The following is a 25373-nucleotide window of genomic DNA, read 5'->3' on the forward strand; positions in this document are numbered from 1 at the left end:
TCTCAATGTCAGGAAAAAAAAACCCTCACCACTGGACCAATAAACAACATTCTTATCAATGGAGAAAAGATTGAAGTTGTCAAGGACTTCATTCTTCTTGGATCAACTATCAACACTCACAAAGCATCAGTCAAGAAATCAAATGGCATATTGCATTAGGAAAATCTGCTTCATAAGACCTTTTTAAAGTTTTAAAGTGTTGAATACCTGACCCAAGCCATGGTATTTTCAATAACCTCATAGGTATGTGAAAGCTGGGCAGTGAATAAAGACGATCATATAAGAATTGATGCTTTTGACTTATGGTGCTAGGGGGAAATATTGAAAGTGCCATGGGCTGCCAAAAGAACCAATAGATCCATTTTGGAAGAAGTGCAGCCAGATAGTGCTCCTTGCAGGCATAAGGTCGCTATGAGTTGGTACTGACTAGACGGCACCTAACAACAGCACAACAGCAACAACAATGCTTTAGCATGTGAGTAATCATCGATCCAGGTATTTCATTTGTAATTATCAAACATGAAATAATCTTTTAATACTTGGTTGAATGTGCGGAATGCCCAAGAGTTTTAAAATGCTAAAGTGAAAAGATAAATTTTTATTTCAAATTATTTTACACATACAGAAAAAGATTGAAGATGATAGCACGTTTATCTCTGAATAAAGGAGCTCTGGTAGCGTAGTGGTTACGAATCGAGCTGTGAACCTCAGGGATAGCAGTTCGAAACTACCAGCTGTTCCGCAGGAGAAAGATGAGGCTTTCTGCTCCCGTAAAGATTTATAGCCTCAGAAACCCTGTACAGGGTCACTACGTGTCTGAACCAACTCCATGGCACATAACAACAACATCATCTCTGAGTAGGAGAGTTATGTCTTCTTTTCTTCATTATGTATTCCTGTCTCTTCTGTATTTTCTGAGTGAATACTTAACTACTTTTATAATCAGACAAATATTTTAGGGAGCATTTAGAGAACATTTAATTTTTTTCCTAAATACTGGAAAAAATGGTAGTTCTTTTTGTGTGTGTGAGTAAGTGTTGTCAAGCCAATTCTAACTCATACCAACCTTTATAGAGTATGTTAAGGAGCAGTAAGTGGGTCTTAACCACTGACCTTGTGCTTAGCAGTCTAGTGTTTATTGTATATTACCCACCAACTGTTTTTAATTGTACTGTTATATTCTGAAGAATGGATAAACAAAGTGTGGTACATACACACAATGGAATACTATGCTACCTTGAAAAATAACAAGGAAGCTGCAAGCCACCGCTTAACATGGATGAACCTTTAGGACTTTATGTTGAGTGAAGTTAGTCACAAAAGGAGAAATACTGCATAAGACCGCTACTGTAAAAGACTAAGAAAAGGAATCCATACTAAAGGGGGGTGGATTCTTTGCTGATTGCTGGGATGTGGGGAGGGGGTTGAGGAGAGGGAACAGAAGGTGGAGCACAGAACAGGGAATAGACACAGGATAGTTTGGGTGCTGGGGAGGGGGGGCGATATACAAGAAGGGAGAGGGGAATGGAAGAACAAAGAAGATGAGAGAACAATTAGGCAGGTTTGCATGGGCTAAGTGGAACAGAGGTAAGTAATGATGTGTGTACAACCTTGGAACAACAGTACTCTGGGATTCAGAGATTGAGACATGGTTGGAATGGGGAAAAGGAGGGAGTAATGTTAAGATCCTTGGCTGTCTTTTGAATCTTGGTTTTCCTTGCATTATATTATAAAATAGATACTGGAGGAGAAGAGAAAGGAATACCCAGAAACATCACCATAGAAAGCTTGTAAGTCACTCTTCTGCCTATAACTGATTAGAATACCTAAAATGGGGCTGTAATGTGCCCAGTTAAGGAGGCTTCCTGTGGAGCCTCTGCATTATATAAGACTAGGTGTAATCCTGAACCACATCCAGATCTTCAGAGATGAGAAATTCCCACTTGAAAGGACGAGCAGACCAGCCTGGAGCGGCTAGAAGAACATAAGATACTTACTGAAAGAAAGACCTACAGGAAAAATATAAAACAATATAGGCAGTCCAACTGATTACTACAAGAACATGCAAATTGCTTGCCCAGGAGACATCAAGGCAAGTGGTCAGATCCCCTCTGGGCAACCCCCCATCAAAGACTTCTAAGACTCAATGGGAATACACAAGCAGACATGCACTCTGATTGGTGACCACGTTCGTCACTGATAAAGGGAAGTGAGGGGAAAACAGCAATGAAGCTGCAAGCAAAGCCCTACAATGTTCAATAGACTCCTGTGAACCCAGGTGGTGACCTGGTCAGCAGTGTGGCAAGACCTGGGGACTCTTGAGCCCAGAGTCAGTGACATAGCCACAGAGGACTAGAGTAGAGAGTGAAGCATCCAGCTGATAAGAGAGGGCATATGCACAAGAACACCCTCACTTACAGACACTACCTACTTGACCTGGCTTCAATGACTGGATGATCAGAGCTCAACTAGAAGAAGAAAGAAAGAGGAAATAAAGAGTAATCTGATGCAATTTGATGAACTTGACCTACACATATGGATGCAGCAGCTCAAAAGAGGGAACAACAGCAAGGATCATTTCTACCCCCTCTATACACAGAGTGGATAGGGATGGGCAACTTGGATATTGGCTACCCAAAATGGGGGGACTAAAAAGGCAAGAAGTGACTGGCTTACCAGCTGTCAAGAGGGAACCTAGATTCAGAGGGCGAGGAGGAAGGTAGAATCTCCAGTGAGTAGTATCCAGTCTGTCCAGGGGGTAAAATGAAATGTGGGTGGGTCTCTTGTCATACAATAGTGAATAATTGTTATCAGAACTGATTGTGAGGGTTGGAAATGTAAAGGAGACGTTTTGTAGCAAGGAGGGGAATGATTAACTTTTCAGTCTAGGAGCGGAGGTCCCAGGGACCATCAAGGGAGAAGAGCAGAGAGCGGGACACTACTCAGAGAAGCAGTGATGCCTGAGATGGAGGCAGAGAGGATGACGTGGAGAGAGAGGGGCTGTGTGCTGACGACCAGGGAGAAGGCTTGTAGTATATATTTGGTTGGTTGATGATGCATGGAGGGGATTGTAACCTTGGCAATGAAATGATATGCAATAGGATGAATGTAAAACTAATGTTCTCTCATGTAAACTATTACATAATTCACAATAAAACATTCAAAAAAAAAATAGAATGGAAAACTTATGGATACTATAAAAGTGGCAACAAAAAAAAAAAACCCAAAAGTTAAAAATAAAAGATTTATTACAGAAAAAAAATTTGCTGTGAAAAATAAGGCAAAAATCTTTTTTTATGTTTAGAAAAATGATCCTTCTATCTTCTCTCACTTGAATGATTAAAAACATATGTCTTAAAAATTAAAATAAAAAAAAAAGAGTAAAAGAGACAGGAAAAAATTAAGATAGTTGGTGCTCTTTGAACAGTTATATGAATTTTATATAATCTTTAAAGTGTTTTTTCCATAATAATTTTTTTTTGTTTTTTTAACCTAAGTACCGAACACATTTCAGAGATTCAAAGATATTCAATAAGTGGATATTTTAAGTTACTTTGAGATAATAAACATTTTATTGTTCCCAAAAGTGATCCTTCATTGGACTCATCAATTTTATTTTTTATTTGAATAAGTTTTTTTTGGTTTTCATTTTTAGTGAACTTTCTCAGTATATAGCATTACCTGATAACATTGGTGTTTGTGTTTTTCAGCCATATTTTCTGCTTTGAAGAATCTTCAAGAGAAGATTCGACGTTTGGAACTTGAAAGAATTCAGGCAGAAGAAAGTGTGAAAACTTTGTCTAGAGAAACAAGTGAATACAAGAAAGTACTGGATGAACAAATACAGGAAAGGGAAAATTCAAAGAATGAGGAATCAAAGCACAATCAAGGTTTGTTTTAATTATGAATGAAGCAAAATAGTATGTATCAAAAGTAGGTGTAAAATTATTGTAGTATTCTATATTACTGTTTGTTTGCTGGACGATATAAAATGCGTTGATTGTACTCAGGTGCATTTTGAGAAGTAACTGCTGATGACCTGCATTACACTTACTAACTGAAGGCAAGGCAATTTGACTGGTATATAGACAGAGACTCGCTTAGGTGATCTGAAAACACATCTAGAACTAGTAGAAGGTTTATTATGTAAACAGAAGATTTAGTTTCTGTTGAAAAAGCTTATTTATAACTATTCTGCAAGTCTGCTAATTCCTGCTTCTTGTGTTTTCTTCCAGAACTGGCTTCTCAGTTGTTAGCTGCAGAAAGTAAATGTAATCTTTTAGAAAAACAACTGGAATACATGAGAAATATGATAAAGCATGCAGAAATGGAGAGGACATCTGTCTTAGAGAAACAGGTATGGCACCTCACAGATTTCTTACACTAACAGTTACAGAGAAAATGAAAGTGAAGTACAGACCTTTTTCTCAGTGACTAATAATACTATTGTCATTATAATCCTATCTCCTCTTAAGTGATCTAAAGATGTTGTTGTTGTTGTTTAGTGCCGTCGAGTCGGTTCCGACCCATAGCGACCCTGTACAGGGTTTCTGAGGGTGTAAATCTTTACGGGAGTAGAAAGCCTCATCTTTCTCCCGCGGAGCGGCTGGTAGTTTCGAACCGCTGACCTTAAGGTTCGCAGCCCGATTCGTAACCACTACACTACCAGATACTACTGTTAATACTAGAAGTTCGTTTTGGAAAACAAACTAGTCTAGGCTTTGAAAAAGATAGTGATTTATTGTTTCTTTCAGCATAGCTGTTAGACATGTTTCGTTTTCGACACATGTACTACTATATCCTCTGCAGTGTATCCATCTCGTTTTGTACAGGGTTGAAGTTAATTGGACTCTGTATATAACTGGCACTTTTATAAGAGAATATCTGCAGTGTCAGTCTCAAATATAAATTTTTTTTTGCATTTTTGACTTCTTATTATGCGCTTAGAATTTAAATTTATTATGAATAGCAGTTTCTGGGCACCTTGACTTTCTTAATTCAAGACTTAAATACTGCTAAATGCAGAGAACTTCCAGAGGCTCAAGCAAGATTCAGAAGAGGACATGGAACAAAATAAATCATTACTGATATCAGGTGGATCTTGGCTAAAAATAGAGAATACCAGAAAGATGTTTGCCTGTGCTTTATTGACTATGCAAAGGCTTTCGATTGTGTGGATCATGAAAAACTATGGATAACATTGCAGAAAATGAAAATTCTAGAACTTCTAATTGTGCTCATGAGGAACCTATACATAGACCAAGAGGAAGTTGTTCAAACAGAACAAGGGAACACTGAATGGTTTAAAATTATGAAAGGTGTATGCCATGGTTGTATTCTTTTACCATACTTATTCTATCTGTATGCTGAGCAAATAATCTGAGAGATTATATGAAGAAATACAATATGTGGCATCAGGATTGGAGGAAGACTCTCTAACAACCTGCAATATGCAGATGATACAACCTTGCTTGCTAAAAGCTAAAAGGACTTAAAATATTTACTGATGAAAATCAAACACCACAGCCTTCAGTATGGGTTATACCTCAGTGTAAAGAAAACAAAAGCCCTCACCACTGGACAAATAAATAACATCCATATAAATGGAGAAAAGATTGAAGGTATCAAAGTCTTCGTTCTGTTTGGATCAACCATCAACACCCATGGAAAAAGCAGTTAAGAAACCAAACGACCGATTGCATTATGCAAATCTTCTATACAAGACCTTTTTAAAGTGTTCAAGAGCAAAGATGTCAATTTGACGACTAAGGTACGCCTGACCCGAGCCATGGTATTTTCAATAACCTCATATGCATGCGAAAGTTGGACAGTGAATAAGTAAGACCTTAAAAGAATTGATGCATTTGAGTTGTGGTGTTGGAGGAGAATATTAAAAGTACTGTGGGCTGCAAAAAGAACAAAACGTATCTGTGTTGGAAGAAATAAATCCAGAATGCTCTTTGAAAGCTAGGATTGCTAGAATTTGTCTCTCATACTTCAGACATATTATCAGGAATGACCAGTCCCTGGAGCAGGATATCATGTTTGGTAAAGTGGAGGGTCGGAGAAAAGAGGAAGACTCCCAACAAGATGCATTGGCACAGTGGTAGTAGCAATGGGCTCAAGCGTAGCAACAATTGTGAGGTTGGCGCAGGACTGGACAGTGGTTTGTTCTTTTGTGTATAGGGTCTCTATGAGTTGTACCAACTCGATGTCACCTGACACTAACAACAACAAATGCAATGTAAAAGAGAAATTATATATGCTAGGTATCCTCATCAGCTTTCAATTCTAGTCAGAAACAAGCTAAGAAATATTTGAACAATTATGTAACAGTATTTGAAAGGCTGCCTCAATTATTTGAAATTCTTAGAATGATTTTACTCATTTGTGCCATTAGGATGTTTTGTTTCTTAATGCAAACTACAATAGTGAATTCATATTCTTGAGAGTTGTTTTTCATGGAAATCCCATACTCCTTCAGTATATATATAAGTAACTTATTGGAATTCATTGCTTTTCCTCTGACTTTATGTAAATGTATTCCTTTATGGTTCTTGCATCATGCTGATTGCACATGGCCTGAGGTTTTATATTGTGTTCCTGCCCATCTTCAGTTCTGCCTTTGAGTTCCTTTTTTTTTGCAACTGGAGAGTGTAATTTTTTTTGCTTCAAATTTATACTATGTAATAATTTGTTGTTACTGTGTTTCATCAATATTTCTGTACAGTGGATGAGATGGGGTGGTACTGGGGGTCATTGGAATATTCCAGTGACAAGATAATAAAGCATTTTTAGGACAACAGTAAGATGGCTTAACTAAATATATCTGGAAAGTCAACTCTTAAACTAATATTGTTATTGTTAAGTGCTGTCTAGTCTGTTATGACCCATAGTGATCCTGTATAGGATAGGGTTTCCAAGGAGCAGCTGGTGAGCTTCATCTGCCAACCTTGCAGTTCAAATCGGCTTTGCAGTCCAGCACGTTAACCCACAGTGCCACACCAGGATTTCTAGTCTAATATATACGTCTTAAAATGGTGACACTTTTTTCATCAGTAAGATTTTGACATTTTAATAAAGATAGTTATTATTCAGAGAGTTCCAGTGTTGGAAACAAAGCATGGCATGTGCCAATTTTAAATTAATGTATTCTTTTAAAGAGTTGTGAAAATCTATTGAGTTGTTTAGTAATTTACACAAATTTCTGAAAACATTTGTTTATATTGCTTTGTCCTATTCAAACTCTATTAAGTAACTATTGCTGTAAGGAGCTCCGGTAGCATAGTGGTTACGAGTTGGGCTGCTAACCTCAAGGTCAGCAGTTCAAAACTGCTTCTGTTCCATGGGAGAAAGATGAAGTTTTCTGCTCCTGTAACAGTTTAAAACCTCTGAAACCCTATGCTATGAGTTGGAATCGACTCCATGGCATGTTACTACCACCACCACCACCACCATTGCTGTAGACTTGTGTATGAAGATAAATTAAGTTTGTTGTTGTTGTTAGATGCCATCGAGTCAGTACCGACCCATAGCGACCTTATGCACAGCAGAACGAAACACTGCCTGATCCTGGGCCAACCTCACTATTGTTGCCACATTTGAGTCCATTGATGCTGCCACTTGGCCAATCCATCTCGTTGGGGGTCTTCCTCTTTTTCTCTGACCCTCCACCTTACCAAACATGATATCCTTCTCCAGCGACTGGTCCCTCCTGACAATGTGTCCCAAGTATGAGAGACAAAGTTTAATCATCTTGGCCTCCAAGGAGCATTCTGGCTGCACTTCTTCCAAAATGGATCTGTTGGTTCTTTTGGCAGCCCATGGCACTTTCAGTATTTTCCTCCAACACCATAACTCAAAAGCATCAATTCTTCTATGGTCTTCCTTATTCACTGTCTAACTTTTGCATGCATATGAGGTTATTGAAAATACCATGGCTTCGGTCAGGCGCACATTAGTCCTCAAGCTGACATCTTTGCTCTTCAACACTTTAAAAAGGTCTTGTGCAGCAGATTTGCTTAATGCAATATGTCGTTTGATTTCTTGACTGCTGCTTCCATGAGTGTTGATAGTTGATCCAAGAAGAATGAAGTTCTTGACAACTTTCATTCTTTTCTCCGTTGATAAGAATGTTGTTTATTGGTTCAGTGGTGAAGATTTTTGTTTTCTTAACATTGAGTAGTAATCCATACCAAAGGCTGTGCTCTTTGATCTTCAGTAAATGTTTTAAGTCCTCTTAGCTTTTAGCAAGCAAGGTTGTATCATCTGCATATTGCAGGCTGTTTATGAGTCTTCCTCCATTTCTGATGCCACGTTTTCCTTCATATAACCCAGCTTCTTGGATTATTTACTCAGCATACAGGTTGAATAAATATGGTGAAAGAATACAACCTTGTCACACACTTTTTGTAATTTTAAACCATTCAGTGTTCCCATGTTCTGTTTGAACAACTGCCTCTTGGTCCAGGTACAGATTCCTCATGAGCATAATTAAGTGTTCCGGAATACTCATACTTCACAATGTTGTCCATAGCTTATCATGATCCACACATTCAAAAGCCTTTGTGTAGTCAATAAAGCACAGGTAAACATCTTTTTGATACTCTCTGATTTCAGCCAAGATCCATCGGACATCAGCAATGATATCCCTCGTTCCACGGCCTCTTCTGAATCCGGCTTGAACCTCTGGAAGTTTTCTGTCAATGTATGATTGTAGCCATTTCTGTATTACCTTGAGCAAAACTTTACTTGCATGAGATATCAAAGAGATTAAGTTTAGTTACTTAATATTTTGGGTATTTACTACTATGCCTCATTCAGAGTCCTAGTGCGGTGCTGTAGAATGAGCACTGTATTATAATAAGCACCTCAAGGTCAGTGCATCAGACCCACCAGCAGCTCCTCAGAGACCCTATAGGAGGATATCCCAGTGAGTCAGAACCTACCTCTTAGGGCATTCAGCTTCAACAACAGACCTCACTTAGCATATTTCTACTCTTTGCTTAATGGTTTATTCTATTACTGTAAATCCTTCACAACTTCTAGGATACAGTCTTCAAGTTCTTGACCCTAAATTTGAGAAAACAAGGATATAAAAAAGGATGATTTGCATAGAATTTAGAAGTGTTGTTGTTATGTGCCGTGGAGTCGGTTCTGACTCATAGCGACCCTGTACAGGGTTTCCGAGGCTATAAATCTTTACTGGAACAGAAAACTTCATCTTTTTCCTGCGGAACAGCAGGTAGTTTCGAACCGCAGACCCTGAGGTTAGCAGCCAAATTTGTAACCACTATGCTACTAGAGTTTCTTTAGAAGTGGTGTAAATGGTATTAAAGCCATACTTATTATCTTAAGAGGTTAACTGCTTAAGAGGATCTGGTTAATTGAGAGTAGGTATGTGTGGATAAACAATAAATCCCTGTTGTCCCAGGGTATGATCATAGTCTCACTATATATATATATATATATATATATATTGGTTATGAATCGGGCTGCGAACCTCATGGTCTGCAGTTCGAAACTACCAGCTGTTCCACGGGAGAAAGATGAGGTTTTCTCCTCCCGTAAAGATTTACAGCCGTGGAAACCCTGTACAGGGTCGCTATGAGTCGGAACCGACTCTACGGCACTTAACAACAACAACAACATATAGAACCAAAGGCTGTATGTGCATGTTATAAACACAGCATCTAGGATTTGGCTTATATTTGTTTTTTATTATGTTCCTGTTGTTTCAACTTAATATTGTTTTCCTAGGAATCGTCTGTAGTATATATTCAGTCGTTTGTGGAAAGCCAGACAAATAACTGTGTTGTAGTCTAAGATGCATAAGTGTTAGTTGTTTTTATATTTCTTGATTGTCAGATTATTATCATGCTATATTTCACATTGTTTCCCAGGTTTCCTTAGAAAGAGAACGACAACAAGATCAAACTCATGTTCATACCAAACTTGAGAAATTGGATCTTCTTGAACAGGAGTATAACAAACTCACCACTATGCAAGCCCTTGCAGAAGTCAGTATATGTGTCTTTCTCTCAGGATCATCTTTTTGCAAACAAATATGTAAATAAGCAAATGTAAATAAGGAAAAAATAATTATATTAAACATTCTTGATGGGAATCAGTAAGGAGTTCTTTTTGAAAACGTTGAATGTTTCATAGAATACTTATGGCTTTGCATTACTTGGTTTAAGCTATTTTCTGAACTAATTTTAGTTTAATTTAATTCACTTGGGAGGAATTTGGTACTGCAGAGACTAAAGTTTACCATTCAGCCTCCATATAGACTATATACTTTCATACAGAGTTCTGTTCTCTGACCGTAGATTGTACCCACAGTTCCATCTAACTACCTCACAAATGATAGAACATAATGCTGAGAGTGTCATGGATGCTGGCATGAGTACAGAGTCAGTACTGCAGTAATGTAAACTCACAAATTTATATTTAGTATGTTAAAATTTTAAGACATTTCTTAGTTTCTATGTTAAAATTATACAAATAGACATTAAGACCTTGCTTCTACTGTTTAATATTTTTAACATTAGAAAAAAATGCAAGAGTTAGAAGCAAAGCTCCGTGAAGAAGAACAAGAAAGGAAACGTATGCAAGTTAAGGCAGCCCAGGTAAGTTGAAACATTAATACGTAGGCTCTTCGTATTTTCACCATTTATAAATTAACAGATGATTAAATTTGGGTATCTCAGATTGCGTATGTTTTAGATTCATCTATAAGATGTGAAGTCCTGATGTGGCACTGTAGGATAAAGCACAGGACCACAAGGTCGGCACTGCAAACTACGAGCCACTCCTTGGAAACCCTATACATAGTCCCTATTAAAGGAAAAAAGCAAACTTTGAGTAATTTTGTAGTATAAAACTAAAACCGAAACCCACTGCCATTGAGTTGGTGTCTAACTCAGAGTAACCCTGTATAGGGTGTGTAAGATTGTATATCTTTACGAGAGCAACCTCTTTGAGAACAGCTATGGGTTTTAACTGCAATTAGCAGCCTAACACTTATTAATGTTTCTCAAACTGTGGGGTTTCAATCAGCATTTACCAAAAAAATCAGTAGACTAGAAAACATCAAGGACTGTATTGTTGTTGTTAAGTCAGTTTTGACTCATAGCAACTCCGTATAGGATTTCCGAGGAGCGGCTGGTGAAACTTGAAACGCTGACCTTACAGTTCAAACTGACCTTGTAGTTCAGTGCATTAACCCACACCACCACACCAGGACTCCAAGGACTATATACACATAATCAAAGAGCTCTGGTGGTACAGTGGTAAAATCTTGAGTTCTGTAGGAGAAAAGTAAAAGACTCATGTTGTTGTTGTTAAGTGGTTGAGTCGATCCGACCCATAGTGACCTGTATAGGGTTTCCAATAAGCAGCTGGTGAGCTTGAACCACTGACTTTGCAGTTCAAATGGTTTTGCAGTCTGGCACATTAACCCACAGCCCCACACCAGGACTCCCAAAAGACTCATAGGAAGCCTATAAGCAGTTCTTTGAGTCACTTTGAGTTAAATTAATTCAATAACACACAATAACAGTATACATAATAAGGTAAGTAATCAAGTGAAACTGATTTCTTACCATAGGTCGCTGTCAAAAATATTCAAAAGCCATTGTTCAATAACCTGTTTATTTATTTATTTTTTTACCGTGCTGGCCTTAAGATACCAGGACAAAACCTGAGGTGTAGTGGGCTTCCCCTGTAGCTAGAGATTCATGTCAGTTCTAAAACCACAGTGTCAGGAAAATAGTGTAGGATTTCATCTCATGAATAGACACTGGATGGAATAGATAAAGCGGATGTATTCTCAAAAACATTGAGTAAAATATATGTACAAAGCAGAGCCACATTTCTAAAAGACAGAGTAAAACGATAGTATCCCTACAAGAGTCTTCCTATCTCAATAAAACACTGCTGTTTATAACTGAAGACGCTTCTCCCTATGAACTTTTATTTTGCTCACATACCTTCCAGGTGTTACGCCCTTCCAAGGTGTTGTATAACATTTGCATGTCCTTTTTCTCAATAATAATTATTATCTCATTGTACTACTAGTACAAGATGTAGGTTCTGATTCCAAAACAATCAGAAGTTTCACCTCTGAAGGACAGTCTATGGTCAAATGCCAATTGTGTCCTTCTGTATATGAAACCAGGTTTATAAACAATTTTACATTTTTATCTGCTCCAGTAGGTCTCTGAAGTAAAGTTAGCATAGTTTTTTTTATATTAAACCAGTTAAGAATTTTCCTTCTGATTAATCTCTATCTACATATATCTATATCTATCTATATCTATATTTATACATACATATATACATATACACACACACATATACTCCTGGTGTGGCACTGTAGGGTAATGCACTGGACTGCAAGGTCAGTTTGAACCAGCTGCTTCTCAGAAACCCTGTACAGGGTCATTATGAGTCAGAACTAACTCAACGACACTTAACAACAACATATATATTTATGATATATATATTATACACACGTGTGTGTGTGTGTAAGGAGCTCTGGTAGTGTCATGGTTACGAATTGGGCTGCTAACCTCAGGGTCAGCAGTTCGAAACTACTAGCTTTTCCACGGAGAAAGACAAGGCTTTCTGTTCCTGTAAAATTTGTAGCCTCAGAAACCCTCTATAGGGTCGCTATGAGTCGGAACCGACTCTATGGCACACTATCACCATATGTATACGTATGTATGTGTGTGTGTGTGTGTGTGTGTATAGTTGTTAAGTACCATGGAGTCAGTTCCAACTCATAGTGAACCTGCACAGGGTTTCCGAGGCTGCAGGTCTTTATGGGAGCAGTAACCCTCATCTTTCTCCTGCGTGTGACACCTGGTAGGTTCAAACTGCCAACCTTGAAGTTAGCAACCCAATTCGTAACTACTGCGTTACCAGAGTTCCATGTGTGTGTGTTAGAAAGTATTACTACAAAATCATAGAAACAAAAATAAAAATATGTGTAGTAAATTGTTTCTCACAAATGAGTCTGTATACTTCTGAAGGCAGTGTTTCCATCTGTCTAATCCTTCCCCAAATTCTGCGCTCTTCAGTGAACACCACATCAAAATGGCAGTTTTGACTTCATTGTGGAACTCAGATTGTGTTGTTTTTAAATGTTCTTTGACTTTAGGGAACAAAAAAGTACTAAATAAGCTGGAAGTTCAGGACTCAAAGTTTGTTCTGTTCACACTTACTCATATCATAGGTCTTCTACAGTAGTAATTTCTTATTCATTTAATTTTAACTAGTCAATTTACTACATATAAAGAATTGTAATTAAGTGCCACTGAGTCAATTCCGACTCTAATTGAGTTTCAATTGAGTAGCTGGTGAGTTTGAACCACCGACCTCGTGGTTAGCAGTCCAGTGCTTACTCTGCAGCACGGTGTGTGGAATTATATAGGTAACTGCTGAAGAAAAAGCTGCATGGGGTCTCTAAATAGAGTTGGTCCACAAACACTGCACTAAATAGGGAGGTATTAATAATCTCAGATTTCTGTGACTGACTGAGGAGTTTTGAGTGTTCAGTTACATCATAATTTCTTGGAGAACTTTTAAAATACGGAATTCCCTAACCTGAGTTGTTCAGAATCATGAGCTTTGGAGAGGAGCTAGACATCTGAATTTTTCTTATAAATCTCAGGCATTTTTGATACAGAGGCAACTTTGAAAACACTGTTCTCTTTAAGTTTTCTTTTTTATAGAAGGAAACTTGAAAGTAGTCTAAGGTAAGGGAGTACTTTTTTTGAAAATCTTTGTAATTGTACAGTGTAATTTCTGCCCTATATATATAAGAAATAGCAGTTGAAGATAAAAAGTGAAAGCCTAGTACTGATTTAAAATACTTACCAAATGTTAGTAAATAGCTGTGACTTGTTTTTTTCAGCCAGATACTACCATTTCTTTTTATTGGTCTTTTACATGGTACATCTCAGATTTTAATTAGTTTTTATTTCTATGTCACTAATTTTAGATTCTTTTATTTTTCCTAGTTGCAGACTGGTCTAGAAACAAATAGGCTTATCTTTGAAGATAAAACATCTCCGATTGTTGCCAGTACAAGAAGAATTAAAAAAAAGAAGTCAAAACCACCAGAAAAGGTATGAAAACAGCATCAGATAAATCAGAATGAAGACTATTACTTGATGTAATATATGTCAAAACACTCATAAACTGTGTGGTACGACAACCTTGGGAAAGTAAATCTTTCCTTCTCTCATTTTAAAATGAAGATTTTCTTTTCTCATTTTAACAATGAAGATAAATATCTACTTCTAAGTAGATAATGGAGTCCTGGTGTGGCGCTGTGTGTTAATAAACCAGACTGCAAAGCCATTTGAACTTCAGAGTCGGCGGCTCTAGCTTACCAGCTGCTCCTTGGAAACTCTATACAGGGTCGCTATGGGTCGGAACCAACTCGACAGCACTTCACAACAACTTCACAAGTAGATAATTATATAATCTTAATATTATCTTAATATGCATTAAGTTAATATATATATGAAATGAAAGCACTTTGAATCTATAAATGTCGACATTATCTACTTCTAAATTTCCCCTGGTAGGATAAGCACTCAAACGCAGTGTTGGTTTGAACTGCAGGGTTCATTCAAGCTCCACCAACTGCTCCTCAGAAACCCTATATAGGAAGTGATTCCACAGACTTAACAACAGCAACAAATTAAGATAATACATACGAAAATATTTTGGTCCATAAAGTACTGAATGAATTTTAATATTATTCAGTAATATTAATTACCATTTGCCCTTAAAATGTTTCTGTGTGTTCATACAGGCATACTTGTACACACAGTTTCTCACAATGTAAATGCTTTTTTGTTTGGCTCCATTTTTTTCTTTCCTGACCTTTCCTAGTTAGTACTGAATACTTGTTGATGAATATTATTAGGTGGTTGATACCATAATGTCTGTCAGTCTATATAAGGTAAGTAATTGCTCAGTATTAAGCCGAAGTTTCAGGTTAGTCGTATTAGTTTTTATCAGCATAAGAGTAACTTTTTTTTTTTTCCTTTTCATTCAGAGAGGTTCTAGAAACTATTTTGCTGCACAACCACATTATAGATTATGCTTGGGTGATATGCCATTTGTAGCTGGAAAGGTGAGTTGGTAAAACTACAGATTTTTTTTTTGTAGAACTTACATCTTTAAGTTAAATTCATTTATCGACTTGTATGCCAATAAATGTTGGAAACGTTTCCTTGCTCCCTTTGCTTGTGTGATAGAATGATAATCAGATGGAAAAAGGTTTTATGGGGTGGGAGTGCAGGAAAGGGAACAATGAACAAATATTAAAACCCTGCTTTAGAGAAGGCATGGTTGAAGATAGGGATCAAGGAAATTATAATTACTGATATGGTTAAACTTCCAAAGACCAGGTTAGTATGCGGAAATCAACATTATACAAAAATGGAGGCTTTTTTTTTTTTTTTCTATTTTCAGACTATCTGTATGTCTAACTTAAAAACTATTATTTAGAAAATAATGATCATAGATACAGTAACACTAAGATTGCTCATCATTGTGTCAAGTCCAGTTTTGGATGATTTGTCTACCAAGAAGGTCTTAGAAGAGACAAAGCTGGATAAAGCCAGCTGTGTGAATAGAAGGGCTCATGACTTCAATACTTCACCTTCCTCCTGGGCTGGGTCAGCGCTTCCCTCAAGGAGCTGTTTCTGGGACTCTACTCCCAGGTCTGGGTCTGATCCTATTCTGCCCTATAGGCGTGATGAGTCACTGAGGCTCAAGGCTTCCTACAGGATGCTGAGAGCCTGGCCTAGGAGCCTCACCAAGCGGAGGCTTCAGTCCCAGTTTTGTTCACTTTGGGATGTCATTAAATTCGTACACATTTCTTCCAAACACCTCTCTGATGCCTGCTGGTTCTGCAAAGCCACAGAAGAGGCTACCGTGTATGACAGTTGGGCCTGGTGCCAGCAGGAGGGAACTAATGTAAAAGCAAAATGTCTGCTAATGAGATAGCTGATAAGTGAGGAGTAGGTGCATTATAGTTTTGAATTTTTAGGATAGCAGGGAATTGAGTTTTAACTCAATTTCTTTAATACGTGTTTCTTTAATAATAAAGAAACTTGTAATTCTTTAATAATAACCCTGTTTCTTTAACACTTGTTTTTCTCAAATAACAAGTCAAGTGGTTTCTATTTAAGTGCTTAACACTTTTTCCTTAACTGTTTATGATGCTGGTTGCTTCCATTATAGATAGAGCCTTTGAATGCCTTGAAGTTAAGAAGCATAGGGAGTAAATATTTTCTTGTACTTGTTTATATGTATTTTAAACCCTTAGGAAACTCTCAGTAAAAGCTTAGCGAATGCACTGTATTTTCAAGCTTCTCCCCTTCTCTTTGTAAATGTGTAAGACACAAATTATGTTTAATATAAATACTTCCAGTAGCTTTATATTGTCCTCTACCTCTGTACTGTCTCTGAATAAATTTCAGGTCGTCTTTTGACCTGTGTTACTTCCCTTATCCAAAAAAAATGAGTTTCATTGGAAACAGTTTTCGTTGCTTCCATATTGGTTCTCAGAGCCTGGTCAACTGTCTCAGAATCACATGCATTTTGAAAGAGCAATTACTAAACTTATCACCAAATTACTGAATCAGAATTCCTTAGGTATGGAACCCATAAAAGCATTTTTAACATGTTCCCTAGTCTCAGTCTGGTGTGGATTAGTAACCATAAGGTTGGCAGTTCAAGTCCACCAGCCACTCCGGAAACCCTGTACAGAGTTGCTGGAGTCAGAACCAACTTGATGGTTTATAGCAATAACATACATTGTTTATTGAAAGAAAATTAATATAGTGTTCCCTATTGCAAGTCACGAATGATTCTTTCCACATGAAATGCATATTTTCAAACAAACATGATGCATATCAGTATTCAGGTTGGTAGTGGGACAAATGAATTTGGTTCTTACATTTATCTTTTAATTTTTAAATGATTATAGTCACCGTAAGTTGCAGAAATAATACAGAATGGTCCCACAGACCTTTACTCAGTTTTCCTGAGTAAAGTAACATATAGTAATGTGTTACATATTGTGGTTGTGGTGGTTATGTGCCGTGGAGTTGGTTCCGACTCATAGCGACCCTGTACAGGGTTTCCGAAGCTGTAAATCTTTAAGGGAGCAGAAAGCTTCATCTTTCTCCCACGGAACAGCAGATAGTTTTGAACTGCTTACCTTGAGGTTTGCAGCGCGAGTTATAACGACTACGCTACCAGAGCTCCTGTGGTACTGTGGTACAGTATCTAAAATATGTATAGATCTGTGTGGCCACCACCGTCCCGTCTCTAAAATCTTCTTTTATTTCCAGCGTATTATGTAAATGGAATTATGCAGTATGTGATCTTTTGAGAATGACTCTCATTCAGCATAATGCCCTTGAGATCTATCAAATTGTGTGTGCCCATAGTTCTTTCCTTCTGTTACTGAGTAGTATCCATAATATGAATATGCCACAGTGTTTCACCTTCTCCACTAGAGGATACTTAGACTGTTACAGAGTTTTCTATTTTACAGATAAAACTGATAGGAGCACCTTTGTATAGATTTCTGTTGGACATAAGTTTTCATATGGGGCAAGAGAGGAATGCATGTGCAGGCGTGAGATTCCTAGATTGTATAGTAAATGTTTCATTTTCAAAGTAACTTTTTAGCCCGACTGTTTTCAGAGTACTACTGCAATGTTTGTGTTCAGTTTCTTCACATCCTCACTACCATCCATATATTGTCACAGGTGAAATATTTTGTGTGTCTCTTACTCTTTAAAAAGCTTTTTTTCTTCCTGTTGAGTTTTGAAAGAAGCCTTGGTGTCCCTGTAGGATAAACATTGGATCGATTCGATGGCACTTAACAACAACAATAACAAAAATATTTGGGGTGGGGAAAAGGGGTGAGCTTATTACTCATAGAGATAGGCTGGTATTTCTGGGATATGACCCATTTAGGAGAGGCCATGTAACTGGATGTGTGCAGCATTGCTTCAAGATGTATTCCACTGCTTCTTGTTGTTGTTGTAAAAGTTCCATCAAGTCGATTCCGACCCTTAGCGACCCTGTATAGGGTTTCCAGAGAGCAGCTGGTGAGCTTGAACCACCGACCTTGCAGTTCAAACAACTTTGCAGTCTGACACATTAACCCACAGTGCCACATCAGGACTCCTGTAGGGACAGCAAAAACTTAGACTGGGATGTCTTGCATGGGTTGTTGTTGTTAAGTGCTGTGGAGTCGGTTCCAACCCATAGCAACCCTGTTTAGGGTTTCCAAGGAGCGACTGGTGAGCTTGAACCACCAACCTTGTAGTTCAAACAGCTTTGCAATCTGGCGCATTAACCCACAGCGCCACATCCGGACAGAAATCCCTGTTCCAGATCCTTCCAGGGGCTGTGTTCTCTGCCCGCAAGGCAAAGGTAATCTTCCTAGGTAGGCAGAACTAGTTAGCAAATGAAACATTTTACAAAGAAGCAAAATACAGAAATCTTATGAGTGGCCTGTTTACAGTAAAGAGACTATAAAATGGGCAAAGTCTTGTAATTAATGCTTTCACATTCCAAGAGGTCCCCTAGGACGCCCTGTTTCTGAGAGACTTGGAGAAGTAAAGTAGCAGGTATTGGGATTGGCCCACATTAGGACCTTAGCTGGGCCCATCATAGCTCCTTAGGGGCCTTTACAAGGGAACATGAGGAATCCTGATGTGTTGTAAGATAAGCAGTGTACTGCAAACTTGCGTGAGCCACAAGGTCAGCTGTTCAAATCCACCAGCCGCTATAAGTTGGAACCAGTTTTACAGGACATAACAACTACAACATGGGCCTACAGTTCTTAGAAAGTATCCACAGCAGAGAATCCACTCAGTAAACATTTACTGAGTGCCTATCGTATATGTCCCAGTCATATACAGTAAAGAACCAAAGAAAGCCCTTGTCCTCAATACAAAGTCCATTGTTTCCTTATAAGTCTTTTTCCAGGAGGCTTCCTAGGTTCCCTGTCATAGAACAGAGATCTTTGCTTTTATTTTTTTTCCTTAAAGGGGGAATGCAGTTATTCTTTGATCATTAAGTGCCATTGAGTCAGTTCCCACTTATAGTGACCCTGTATAAGGTTTCCAAGAAGTAGTTAATGAGCTTGAACCACCAATCTGGCGGTTCAAACCAACGTTAGAGTCCAGCTCATTAACCCACAGCACCACACCAGGAGTCCAAGTAGGGCATTAGCATTCGTTAGTTATTTTAAGCCTCCGTTACAAATTTGAAGTTTCTTTCTGTTCTAATTAGGCTAAAAGTTTTATACCCTTACCAACTAATGGAACTAAAATACACATTTCTAAACCTTAGCCCCATACTGATTTCATTTGCAGTGTTGCTTAGGAATTTGCAATTTTAACAAACTGATGTTTATTAGAATCAAGACAGCCCAGCCATCAGTCAGTAAAACTAGTGTAGCATATTGAGATTGTTGTTCTATGTTCAAAATCAAAACCAATTCCTTGAAAAACCTACCAGGTTTTTCCTCTTTATATTGCCTGTGTGGCATGCATGTACTTAGTGTTTCTAAATAATCAAGGATAGAGAAATGAATGCAAAATGGCTCCTTACCATCTGGAAGGATAGTTTAATGGTGAAATAAATATGTAGATCATGGTAAATTTGATGATAGACATATGTAGAAAGTAGAATAGGTGAACAAATAAAAGATTAGGAGATGGTGGAACATGAGACCCAGGGAATGTAGGTTTCAGCTCAGTGCTGTGTAGGCATTTCCCATGCTAAGGAGTTTGGACATTATAGTCAATGTTGACTCAGAACTTCATCTAGAACATGATCGGAATCACATTTTAGGTGAATAACTGCTGGTAGCACTCTAATGTTTTAAAGATGGAAGAAACTGAAGCTGGGAGACCAGTGAGAAGTTTTTATAGCCATCAGAGAAGGATTCATAAACCAAGTGAATAGCAGTAGGGCAGAGAGCAAGAGGGTGAATTCTAGATATTTGGGGAATCCAGTCAATGGGACTTGGCAGAGTAGGAGGCTTATGCCATAAACTCGAGATGTTTTACCCACTTAGGGGGGAAAAAAGCTTCATTAACTTTCTTCTATCCTTTTTCTCTCTGAAGTCCACCAGCCCTAGCCATGCTGTGGTAGCCAATGTTCAGCATGTCTTGCATCTAATGAAGCAACACAGTAAAGCCTTGTGCAATGATCGAGTAGTCAACAATGTTCCTTTGGCAAAGCAAGTGTCTTCACGATGTAGTAAAAGTAAGAAGTTAACACCATCGTCTTCCAACACCATTAATGAAGAGTTGTCAGAAGTCTTACAGACTTTGCAGGATGAATTTGGGCAAATGAGCTTGTGAGTTGCTTTGTTTTTAAGTTTCAAAATTGTATTTACTTCTTAAACCTGGTTTTTAATTTCTTGGTGAGTTTTTTTAATCCTACTTTTTGTTTGTTCAGATTTTGTTGAACCCCAATACTTACATCAGACACTAAGCAGGTTACTGGGACTTTTAACATATATCACTGATTATGGGAGAAACCTCTCTTTCTTTTGTAATGTTGAGTGTTTTGAATGCCAGAGCTTAAATCTGTTACTTCATTACTTGGGAATTTGACCTGGTTATGAACCAGTCTCCTGGTTATGAATGCTCAACTTTAGGACTACAACTTGCCCTTTATTGCAGAGCTTCAAACTGGTTTTGTGATAGTCAGTGAAATTAAAAAGGAACAGACCCAAATTTTTACAATTTGGGTAATTTGTCATGGAAGAGGCAAAGTAAGCTCTTTCAGGAGCCTGCCATGTGAAATTGGATTATTGACAGTACTTTGGAAAGCCACACACATTCAAAGGAGGACAGTCAACTGCCATCTTTGAACTTTGTTGTCCATGACTTGTGAGAAACATGGTCGGTCCCACTTGGTTACTATGAGGTCACCAATGATTTATAACCAGTGCTTACTGACAGACCTCAAGAAATCCAATCTCTACTCATTTTAGCAAGAGTGAGGCTTTTTGAATTTGCAAAATTAGGCACCAAACCCAAAAAACACAGGCAGATGGCACCGCGTGGCCAGTTAGCAAAGAATTTTATCTTCAAGAAAATCCCTACCCAGGTTCCTCATTGACTGAGAAGTATGGGGTTAACAATCTTTCTCCTGAAGCTGCCTGTTCCCTTGGATGGTTGCATTCTTATTTAAAATTCTTAGTTGGACAAACAAGTTCCATCTGCTTTTCCCCATGAGCTTCTATTGTTACACTAGCCAGCAACTTCATGGACCCCTCTCATTCCTGAAGATGGGTCATCCTAAGACTTATTTCTCATAAAGGAACTTGAAGAACCAGTTTGAAGCCCTGTCTTAACATTGAACCAATCCCTGTTGTTGTGTGCAGTCAAGTCAGTTCTTACTCATAGAGACTCTGTATAGGGTCTCTGAGCGTGACTGGTGAGTTTGAGCTGCCAACCTGGTGGCTACCAGAGCAGTTCAGTGCTTTTCCTACAGTGCCACACCAGGGCTCTGAACCAACAACCCCTAGTCCTAACAATTTCTTCACCACATTTACCTTTACTTGCTGTTAATAGAGCTTTTAAATCACTGGAACAGTTTCAACTTACATTATGTAAGCTTCTCTTACATTAAAGTAAATAAGAACCATGTACAAATTCTTAAAGACATAGTTAGGTGCAGATCTTTGTAACCAAGGACTGCCTATACATTGAGTTAAACTAAACTTATAAGTTAGGATGTGACCAAATAAGATTCTTATCTAAACTTTCCTTTCTATATATCTAATATTCTTATGGGGGAAAGTAGGCATATAAATGGTTAGTCGTTTGAAATTAAGAGTTCTTCCTGCATTTGCCTCCAGTGTTTTGAAATTTTAAACTATGATCATTTAAAATTTTGTTTTGAAGAAATTTTAGTCATTTTTTAATGGCCAAAGCAGTGGCCATATGGTGAAGCGAGGTTTCAGGTGCTATCCATGAGCCTAAGGACACTGATTAAGCCTCAGTTTTGCTTTGTCCGTAGTGATCACCAGCAGCTGACAAAACTTATCCAGGAATCACCAACTGTTGAACTGAAAGACGACTTAGAGTGTGAACTGGAGACATTAGTTGGAAGGATGGAAGCAAAAGCCAACCAAATAACTAAAGTTCGAAAATATCAAGCCCAGGTAACTTTGTTTTCCTTCACTCTGATTCCTAAAATTTAAAGAAAACCTTTTGTTCAAAACATTTTATTTCTGTAACACTGTGAGTGTATCACAGATAGGGAGCTCCAGAGGTTATTTCCTTACATAATAAAGGGAGACACTTACTCATTTAACTATTAAGAATCGATGTTAAGTGGACTAGAGGACAGTCTTAGAGTCACTTATATAGATTTTGTCTTAAGATACAGCTTTCAAATACTGAATATATTTAATATTCTATATCATGTGAATAAACTTGAACTTCCATGAATTAAGTTTCTCCATGGGGTAGCACTGTGGGATAAAGCACTAGACTGCAAGGTTGGTTTGAACCACAAAGTCAGTGGTTCAAACTCACCAGGTGCACCTCAGAAACCCAATACAGGGCCACTGAGTCAGAACCAACTCAATGGCACTTAACAACAACAATAAATTTACCCAAGTCTTTTCTAAAGTACTTAGAAATGTGCGATAAATTACAGATATATTATGTGAGAAAATCTTTAGTCATACTTATGTTAATAGTTATACTAGGGAGTCCTGGTGTGGCACTATACGATAATCTCAAGGTTGGCAGTTCAAACCCATCAGCCGTTCCTTGGAAACTCTATACAGGGTCACTGTGAGTCGGAACCAACCCATGGCACTTAACAACAACAGCAATTATACTAAATCCGTAAAGCATTTATTTACAAAGTGCAGTGTAAAGTTATCCAGGGAATAAAATGATGATTTGTATATTTAAGAGCTACTTGGAGCAGTGATAAGTAGATGGGGCAGATTTAGTCTGGGAAGCCAGCTAATCTCTCCAAGCTTGTAGTCACTTGGACTAGGCGGTGACTAGAGCTGAGGAGAAGCAGACAGATTTGAAGTGTTTTTTTGAAGTTGAAATATCAGAGCTACTTGTTACTAGATATAACATGGATGGAGAAAGAAGTTAAGAAGGTTGGTGTGCTACTCGTCAGAATGGGAAACCTAAGAGGTTTGGCTGCATCATCATAGGTACGGTGCTGGGTGCTTTGTGCTCATTTAGTTCTCATGGAAACTTGTGAGGTGAGGTTATTGTTCTCATTTTATAAATTAAGGAAACTAGGGCTGAGTTTCTTAAGAGGTAGACATAACCAGCTGACGTGAATTCAGCTCTAACTCAGGGCAACCCCATGTGTGCTTCATAGGTTTTCAGTGGCTGATTTTTCAGAAGTTAAGATCACTAGGCCTATTTTCCCAGGGTACACCTGGTTAGACTCAAACCTCTAACCTTCTGGTTAACCTAGCATGTTAACTGTGTGAACCACCCAGGAATTCCAGGATAGGCATAGCTTTAGTGAAATTACATTTCCCAAAGATTTATTAGTTCACTAGAACTTAATTATTCTAAAGGGACCCCTGGGTGGCACAGTCACAAGCATTCAAGGACTAGAGGAAAAGTTGGCAGTGTGAATTCACCCACCATTGACAGGCCTGATGAGCAGCTTCTGAAAGGTCACACAGCCTGGAAAATCCTTTGGAGCAGTTCTACCCTGCATACATGGGTCGCCAGTAGTCAGATTCCCTGGCAACAAACAACAAATGGATAGTACAATGACAGTTGAGCTAAAGTAAACTTAAAGCTCTCCTATTTTTAATTATTCCAAAATAGCGGAATAAGAATAAAACTTTAAATCTTTCTCCTAGTAGAATTGTATCACCCCTACATCTTTCATGAATCTGGAACATGCTTCTTTGCCTCTTCAGACTAGTTTCTAGAACACTTTTCTCCTCTCCATCTGTTAAAATCCTTTCATCCTTCAGTTCCCTGGATTTTTGGCCTTTCTGAGACATTCCTCAAGCACCAGGATTGATTTGTTTACTTGTATGTCACTACCTATTTTAAGCACTTGGAATGCTGGATTATTATTATTATTATTATTATAACCCCCCACAGCACCTTGTACGTAGTATCATGCTCAAAAAATAAACATGGATGTTTTTTGTTTTTTAAAGGATTGTTAAATGACTAGTATAGTAGATTTTTTTGAGCCTCAACAAAGGAAAAGTCATAGAATGAATATGAGAGTTAAACTTAAAAGTATTGACTATCATGACACAATGTTTTCATTTGTCTCCTTTCCCTTTCTCCCTTTGTGATTTGGTGTAGCTGGAGAAACAGAAGATAGAAAAGCAGAGGAAAGAATTAAGAGCCACTAAAAAGTCTCTTGATGAAGAAGGAAACAGCAGCAGCCGTTTTTCTGGGACTACAGGGGCCACCAATAAGAAAGACTTTACCAAACTGAAACCTGGAGAAAAAAGCAGGAAAAATCTTCAGTTATTGAAGGACATGCAGACCATACAGAATTCATTACAAAGCAGTAGTTTGTTGTGGGACTACTGACTGGTACCAGGTCATAAATTTTATTCAGATAACCTGTACTTCATCAAACAGATGTTGCCAATTTACTTCCCAGGTCTCATACTCTTCTTCTATTGGAATTAATTGATAGCAGGTGTTAAAGAGACCACCAGCTTCATTGAACTGTCTCCTTGGGTTAGACAGCACGGCTAAATGTTAAGCCATATACATGGAAAACAGGGGTTTTTAAAGGCAGAGAATCCACATACACTCTTCTTTGTTTGAGATGGATTTTGCTGTACTGCACTTTGTAAAACGATGACCAATTTTTTTACTTGTGGGTGTGATTTTTAAAGCAATTATATATCTAAATAAAATTAGGTCTAAATTATCAAAATATATGGCTATTCCATAGGCAGTGTTTGCTTGAGAAGTCTCACTTTTAAATCTTCCCCTGGCTCAAAGCCCCCATTTCCCCTTTCTAATACAGCCATTAAATGTACTTTTATGTTGACTATTGATGTAGGTTTGCTATACTTAAATATTCATGACACATTTAAGAGGATTCTTTCAATTCCTCCATTGGTGTCTCCTAAGAGGCTAAGAAAAAAATCACTTCCTTCTGAGACCTTATTCTGCCTATTATTTTGGTTTGGTTTTTAGCACTCAAAGTAATCAGTATCTGTTTTGCTTTTATTTTTAAATCCACTGTGAAAAAAAGTAAAAGGGGAAAAGACCCATGTAGTCTTTTAAGTCAGGTACCTGTAAAAACTATAAAGATATTTTTTA

At 37.9% G+C, this 25373-nt stretch overlaps 1 protein-coding gene across 1 annotated transcript in view; it reads left to right on the forward strand.

Annotated features, from left to right (window-relative positions):
* The window catches only part of CEP57 (centrosomal protein 57kDa), a 42583-nt gene extending 17667 nt beyond the window's left edge, over positions 1-24916 (forward strand). The window contains exons 3-11 of the mRNA XM_006833946.1: positions 3711-3890; positions 4236-4357; positions 9903-10019; positions 10554-10631; positions 14028-14135; positions 15077-15154; positions 20184-20419; positions 22093-22237; positions 24393-24916. Coding sequence (XP_006834009.1) covers positions 3711-3890; positions 4236-4357; positions 9903-10019; positions 10554-10631; positions 14028-14135; positions 15077-15154; positions 20184-20419; positions 22093-22237; positions 24393-24626 — 1298 coding nt within the window. The 3' untranslated portion in view covers positions 24627-24916. The remainder of the gene's footprint in view (positions 1-3710; positions 3891-4235; positions 4358-9902; positions 10020-10553; positions 10632-14027; positions 14136-15076; positions 15155-20183; positions 20420-22092; positions 22238-24392) is intronic.
* The last annotated feature ends 457 nt before the right edge of the window (positions 24917-25373 follow it).

The sequence above is a fragment of the Chrysochloris asiatica genome, unplaced genomic scaffold (genome assembly GCF_000296735.1).
Source record: "Chrysochloris asiatica unplaced genomic scaffold, ChrAsi1.0 scaffold00008, whole genome shotgun sequence".
Taxonomy (NCBI): Eukaryota; Metazoa; Chordata; class Mammalia; order Afrosoricida; family Chrysochloridae; genus Chrysochloris; species Chrysochloris asiatica.